At 46.1% G+C, this 7,521-nt stretch overlaps 1 protein-coding gene across 1 annotated transcript; it reads left to right on the top strand.

Annotated features, from left to right (window-relative positions):
- Positions 1–1,039: 1,039 nt before the first annotated feature.
- On the top strand, positions 1,040–1,393 carry LOC311052779 (DNA-directed RNA polymerases I, II, and III subunit RPABC1-like; the record flags this gene model as incomplete). The annotated part of the gene is made up of 1 exon (XM_084067985.1): positions 1,040–1,393. The coding sequence occupies one exon, from the start codon at positions 1,040–1,042 to the stop codon at positions 1,391–1,393; it is 354 nt and encodes a 117-aa protein (XP_083924111.1).
- Between the last annotated feature and the right edge of the window lie 6,128 nt (positions 1,394–7,521).

Raw genomic sequence — 7,521 nt, 5'->3', positions numbered from 1 at the left:
CAATCACAGCACGTCCTGCGAAGTGACGCGCTTACATTTTTTACATTATTATTCATTTCATCATGCGTCTCACTAGCCAATCACAGCGCGTCTGCGAAGTTTGAAGTTAATTTCATCATGTGTCTCGCTAGCCAATCACAGCACATCCTGCAAAGCTTAGCCTACGGGCGTGTTTTCCACAGCATGGCGTCACAGCGAAAGACACATTTTCACGACGGAAAGCAAAACTTTCGCCACGGATGGGTCCTAAACCCTCTTATAGGAGCGGTTGCACCGCTCAAAAAAAAGAGGAAGAAACAGCGCTATTGGATTAGACTTTGGGGGGACCTCCCAATAGAATGTGGATAACAGGATGTTGGCCGTTAGGTCCGCCCTCAACCCTCCTCTTCCAGTCCAGGTGTCTTTGTTTACATTCCCAACATTCCTAACTATACACGTTGTAACAGGAGCTCCCGACAGATTCAGCTGTGGAGCTCTGAATCTGTCTTGAGAGATTAGGGCAAGACCGGCATGGAAGTCCAGGCATGGCTGCCATCTTAATGGCATCACAGTGACATCACAGCGACGCCACAACGAGCGTCCAACCGGACTTAAAACCTGGCCGCACAGAGTGCAAGAATGTCATGTGTGCTATCTCTTGTGAAGTATTCACTGTTTACACAGGCGTCACAAAATTAAATCAAAGTTTACGTCCCAATCAAGTCATTAGGGTTCAAGGCCGACGATGGATGAAAGTTCAAGGAGGTTTAGGGAAATAGGAGACGACGAGGAAGAAACGTACAAGCTGTGGAAGATCCGCAAAACGATCAATCAGCTGTGCCACGACAGGGGCTACCTGGTGACCCAGGACGAACTGGACCAGACCCTCGACGAGTTCAAGAGTCAGTTCGGAGACAAGCCCAGCGAGGGTCGCCCCCAGCGGTATAAGGATCTCAAGGTGCTGGTCGCGCACAACGCCGACCCCACCGACCAGATGTTCGTCTTCTTTCCGGACGAGCACAAGATCGGCATCAAGAACATCAAGAACATCTGCCAGAGGATGCAGGAGGAGAACATCATGCGAGCCGTCATCGTCACCGAGGAGGGCATGACGCCGTCGGCCAAGGAGGCTCTGGTCGACATGGCGCCCAAGTACGTCCTGGAACACTTCCTGCAGGAGGAGCTGCTCATCAACATCACGGAGCACGAGCTCGTTCCGGAGCACATCGTCATGAGCAAGGAGGAGGTGACCGAGCTGCTGGTGAGATACAAACTGAAGGAGAGTCAGCTGCCGAGGATCCAGAGAGTGGACCCCGTGGCCCGCTACCTCGGCCTGAAGAGGGGACAGGTGGTGAAGATCATCAGACCCAGTGAGACGGCCGGGCGCTACATCACATACAGACTGGTGCAGTGACTCTGTAGGCCAGGGGTCTTCAACGTTTTCAGACCAAGGACCCCCTAGCTGAGAGAGAGATGAAGCCGGGACCCCCTACTCTATGTTGTATAAAATTGTGTTTCAGATAAACTTTTCCCTCTACACCTATAGCCTCTTTGCCACAAATAGCCGTTCTACAAGCTCTCAACGCCTCGCAGCGCGAGGCGTTGTGGGCTTGTAGATCTGCTATTTTTGGCTAAAGTTCTCCTCAGAAAAGGGATACTAGGGTTCAAGTGGTTAAAGTAAAGAAAATTCACACCCAGTGTGAAGTGAGCGGTGTGGTCATCACAGTGATGGAAGCTCACTTTAAAGAAAAGTTTTTTTTTTTAAGTGCATAGTCCTATTTATAGGTTATTCATTTCATCATGTGTCTCGCTAGCCAATCACAGTGCTGAATAGAGTGAGCCAATAGAGTCAGCCAATCACAGTACAGCTAGGGGTGTAATATTGTAGAGGGGTGTGCTATTATGAGCCAATCACAGTACAGCGAAGGGTGTACTAATGAGGTGTCCCAACCCCACTTATAGGAGCGGCTACACCGCTCAAAAATAAGTTCATATCACACAAAGATTTGGGGGACCCCCTGTAGTAACTCTGAGGACCCCCTAGGGGTTCCGGATCCCCTGTTGAAGACCCCTGGTGTAGGCTGCCCTAGCCCGTCTGATATCTGGTCTAGAGGGGCGGATTCAAAATCTCCGGAGAAAACATCCGTGGGCTCCCATTGGTTCACCGATCTGTCCGTCAGCCCCGCCCGCGCTCCTCCTCCTCCTCCCCCAATGTGCGGCATTGAGAGCCCTGACGTCACAACATTTGGAGCGACGCCCACTGCAATCCGGTTGGTTGGGGGAAATTAAACGTCGACTCCCACTTCCTATACCAGGAACGTCAACAGGCTGGTCCAGGCTCTTAATTTTGAGCAAAACGCGCAAAAAAGGAAAATAAAAGCCTGGAGATGGAGGCTAGGGACAGTGTAACAGCACCGGCTTCGAATGCTATCAATGCATTGAATGGGAGATTATCACGTTTTATCAGACCATTGAATGGGCGAGTAGGCGACGAGTAGGCGATACACGGACCTACCCGCGATTTGTCAGACCATTCATTGGGCGTAATCAGGAGCTACTGACCTACTTTGGAGGCGGAGCAGTCCCCACAACAATATTTACGATTCTGTGCCTATCGGTACATAACTCCAACGGCGCTGAGTAGGCTCAGGCGAACGTCGCACCGCTCAGGACGGCAACTCGGTCGCTTTAGCTCCCTCGGTGGTCCTTCGCGGGGCTCCAGCTCGCCTGAGACTACGCGCCTCCGTCATGGTCCCAAACCAAAACAACCAAAACCGAACTATTTAAGTCATCTCCGTTGGTAGGTCAGTATGTCTTGATAACACCCAATGAATGGTCTGATAAATCGCGGGTAGGTAAGTAGGTTGCCTACTTCGCCCATTCAACGGTCTAATAAAAGGTGATAATGTCCCATTCAATGCATTGATAGCATCCGAATCAGGTGGTAACAGAGTGGTTCACTACCTCAGCCTGATGGCCTGAAAGTCTAATATCTCCCCCGAGCGATAGAGACATCCCTTTGGCTTAGCGGTTAAGATGTTGGCTTTCCACGCGGGAGACCTGGGGGCGAATCCCAGGCGTTGCAACAGCAAGGTCTTTGTATTCAGAAAGGAAACGTATGGTATACCACCTGCATGTTCTCCCCCGTGTTCCCCATTGTAGGTACCAGTGGTGGAAAAAGTATTTTTTCTTTTTTACTTAAAGGAGAGAGCCAGACCAAAATACATGTGGATTGTATCTGAGGAGGGGAATGACAGGATCAGCTGAGTGTCATCGGCATAGCAGTGGTAGGACAAGTCATGGGAGTAATAATTAAAAATAATATCCACTTCCACAGATCTACACACTCACAATGCATTGCAGATACGACGCGTTGTGAGCTTGTGGATCTGTTATTCAGGGTGCGACACAGTCGTAGCATGGAGCCTAAACTGGACTGACTGGTTGCAGCTACTCTGTGTGTGCAGACTAAACATTTCCTACTACACTAAACATGTACTATTACACAAACCATTTAACCTGCTAGTTAGCAGCAATAACAGAACAAGGCTTCATACAAAACTACTAGCAGTAGTAATAGTAGTTTTATTTTGGTCATTAAAAGCTATTCAATACAATGCCTTCGTTTGATATGATGACATATATCAGTGAAACATGAATCTCTCAAGAACAGGTTCCACAGATGGCGCTGTCTTTTCCTTCTTTCTTTGACAATGGGTTCCCAGATTGGTGAAACATAGACCAAAAAGGTGTAGGCTGGGGTAGGCCTTAGTTTATTGTGCCTACCATTTTAACATTTGAATAAATATAAGATAAAGAAAATACAGAACAAGCAACAAAAAACAACAAAAGAATAAAAGTCTAAAGAGGAAAAAGTCAGGTATTGAATATGTAGTTGAGTAAAAGTACAAAGGTATTGACATGAAAATATACTTAAAGTACCAAAAGTACTCATCATGGAGAATGTCCAATTTCACAAGTTAACAAATGTATAAACATATTTAATACAAAATAGCCAAAGTGTATTTACTGAAGTGGTCAATGTATGTTTTGTAATGATAATAAAAATCTATAAAGTAACTCGTTATCAAATAATTGTAGTTGAGTAAAAAAGTACAATATTTGCCTCTGAGATGTAATGGAGTAGAGGTTAAAGTATTGAAAATTGGAAATACTCCAGTTAAGTAAGCGGTGCTATTGAAGTGAAGTGAGCGGTGCTATTTATTTATGAGCGAAGTTTTAAGTTAATTTCATCATGTGTCTCGCTAGCCAATCACAGCACATCCTGCAAAGATAAGTATTCAGACCCTTTGCTGTGACACTTGTATATTTGCACCGCTCGGTGCTCAAAAACAACAGTGGTCATCACAGTGATGGAAGCTCACTTCAAAATTCTTTTTTTTTTTTTTAAGTGAGTGGTACTATTTATGAGTTATTAATTTCACCATGCGTCTCGCTAGCCAATCACAGTACATCACAGCCAATCAGCCAATCACAGTACAGCGAAAGACAAATTTTCGCGACGGAAAGAAAAACTTTCGCCACGGATAGGTCCCAAACCCACTTATAGGAGCGGCTACACCGCTCAAAAATACCTCAAAAGTGTACTTACTGTAATAAGTACAGTACTTGAGTACATGTGTACTTAATTACTTTACACCGCTGGTCTGCTGATGACGTGACAAATTGCTGTAGGGCCGTTACTGGGCCGCGGGCCGCCTATTGCCAACCACTGCCTCATAGTATCTGTACAGTAAGCTTGATGTTGTCATGGTGACAGAGTTATGTTAGTCTATGAACATTATCTTCACATACACTTTATCAATGTACTGTAATGTAACATTGCCGTATTGATACTTTTACTTAAGTGAAACATTTGAGTACGTTTTACTCCACTGGTAATAGTCTTAAACAACTTGTCTTAACAGTGAAGTAGTTTGCTGTATACTCTGCACTAACATCATATTATGGTGGGTGTTCATAGTGAGGTCTGGAGCAGAGGACAGAGGGCTGTTTTCACACCTAGAAACCACAGCGCTTTGTACTTCCTCTGATGCAGAAATGCATCCGTTATATCTGTAATAGCTGCTTGCTACATACAGATGATGATGATGGGCAGGAAATAAGTGCATCAGCGTACCACTTGCTTCAGTATAGGGTCCTCCTTCTCACCACAACAGCAGCAGTAGAAGGAGATCTGTCTCTGTTATAACTGTCACTAACACTGTGTCTGTCAGTCAGTCAGTCAGTCAGTCAGTCAGTCAGTCAGTCAGTGAGCAGCAACACAGGATGGAGTTACCATTGATCTACCTTCTGCTCTGTGAGTACAATATAAACACATAATAATATGTACTATCAGTGTATTCACTTATTTCATGGTGTTTGTCCATTTCATTCTACCGTTATGAGGATTTAATCATGAAGACAAGATGAGGAATTGACCTCACTAGGCCCTGTTAGAATGATGTCTTTAATTATATGTATAATATTAGGGTTAGAATTAAGCCTAATGAAGGTTAAGGCACTGAGTTTGGGAGATCTGTGTGGGGTCATACCAAAGACTAAATGAGAATATTAATGGAGACACATTGATACCAAGAGCCATCAGCAATTGGACCATCAACAGGGAGCTAATTGTCTTCCAAATTGGAGGTGTGAACATCAGAACTGTGGATATGCTAACTGGGTTCCATGACTGTATCTTTTTAGCATCTATCCCTTAGTTATAAAATATAGTGTAAACACATATTTAAATGGAATTAAGAAATAGTTTTAATCCGAGGGTATGCGGTTACCCTAACTCAGAGATTAGACGCCTCTGCCCTGCACAGTCTGATAGAAATCACAAAGCCTTAATAACAGAAATAGTCTATGTAAGTTTAATTAATTGCAAAACATGACACCCCTTATTCAAAACAGATGGCGAATGCATTCTTCTCTTTATAGGGCCTACACAGGTAATAAAATGACCTGTGAGACCTTTATGAATTGAACCTCACAGTCAGCAGTGGGTGCAGTACGTTAGTCCGACAGCGCATTCCTCCGACAGCGCAGCGCTCCGACGTTTCAATACTAAACCCGAACCAAACCCGCACCCTAACCCTAACCGCACGCGGATGCCACATAGTCGGAGAAAAGGTCTGTCGGATTATCGCATGCCTCCCGTCAGCAGTCAGCCAGCCAGCCATTCTCACAAGGAGAATCACAACAGCCTGACGAAGAACAACAGAGTTCGAAACGTTGCAAATATGAACCAGCTAGGAGCAAACAGATATCAGGGAACAAGGAACCAGGAGAGGCCTGGTCCATGGAACAGACCACCAGGAATGAGAGATCAGACCTGGAGCCACAGAAGAGATCACCCATACCCTTGGGACCAGGGGAACCGCTGGAACCAGCCGAGCCAGTGGACCCACCAGCGGAATCACTGGCCTCAATGGGATTGGAACCAGAGACCTGACCACAGAGTATCGCACCCTCACCCTGGTCAAAACCACAGACTAGGCACCGGAGGAGACAGGAACCAGACAGGTACAGAGGAACAGAACACACCCACACACATAGACCCCCTTGAAAGGGACCAATTCCTTAAAACAATTAGATTATTAAACAAATTCATAGTCTCCACACATCACCTCCAGAACATAACAGGTTCTGAAAAGGTACCAGCCAGCATAGCCAAAAAGACACAAGAATTAATGACCTTAATTAAACCGGCACAGCCAAGCCCAAACACCGCCCTTATGCTGGAAGGGAATGCAAAAAATTGGCAATACACCACTCTTTTGATTCTTGAAAATCACTACAGGGCCCTTTTGACAAAAATTAAACAAGAGCTCGCCGACTGCTTAACAGAGGAATGGAAAAAGGCTTTTTCCATAGCGACCAAATGGGCAAGAAAAAATCTAGGCAAAAGATTAAAACAAACAGACATAAATCAAGCCCTTACAACAATCGCTGAGCTGAGACCAAACACACCACCACCCTCCACCCCCCACCCTCCAATCTCTCCCGACACCCGTGTCCCCACCCCTACCCCAACACCCCACACTCCTCCAATCCCAAACAACCCTTCCACAATCCCTCCCCAAACCCATTCCTCCCAAACCACAGGCCCACCGGAAAGGGACACCAGAAGAATAACCACACCAGGACCCAACACCACTCAACCAGGAAGAACCCTCACAGTCCAAGCACAGGTGATCCAGGAGGTGGGACCCCCAGAACTACACCGGACACAGGAAAACTTTCCAGACCTAGCGGCACCACCAAAGAAAACCACACCACCAAAACAGCAGAGGAAGAAAAGGAGGACCCAAAGAACACAGGAGGACCCCGACCAAATCTCCCCAGCGCCCAGCCAACCTACGGAGACACAAACCAACCCAGACACCACATCACAAGAAGCCATCCAGGAAAGACCAGAACACGAGGACACCAACAACACAAACGAGGGAGAGGATGCACTGATAAAACCACACAAGCACCCAGGGTCCAAATTCAAGAAGAATTGGAGACTTAACCCAGATAAGAAGATCCTGA

The sequence above is a fragment of the Gymnoscopelus microlampas genome (assembly GCF_963454915.1).
Source record: "Gymnoscopelus microlampas genome assembly, chromosome: 9".
NCBI lineage: Eukaryota > Metazoa > Chordata > Actinopteri > Myctophiformes > Myctophidae > Gymnoscopelus > Gymnoscopelus microlampas.
Note: the sequence above shows the minus strand (reverse complement) of the source record. Positions and strands in the feature narration are given on the sequence as shown.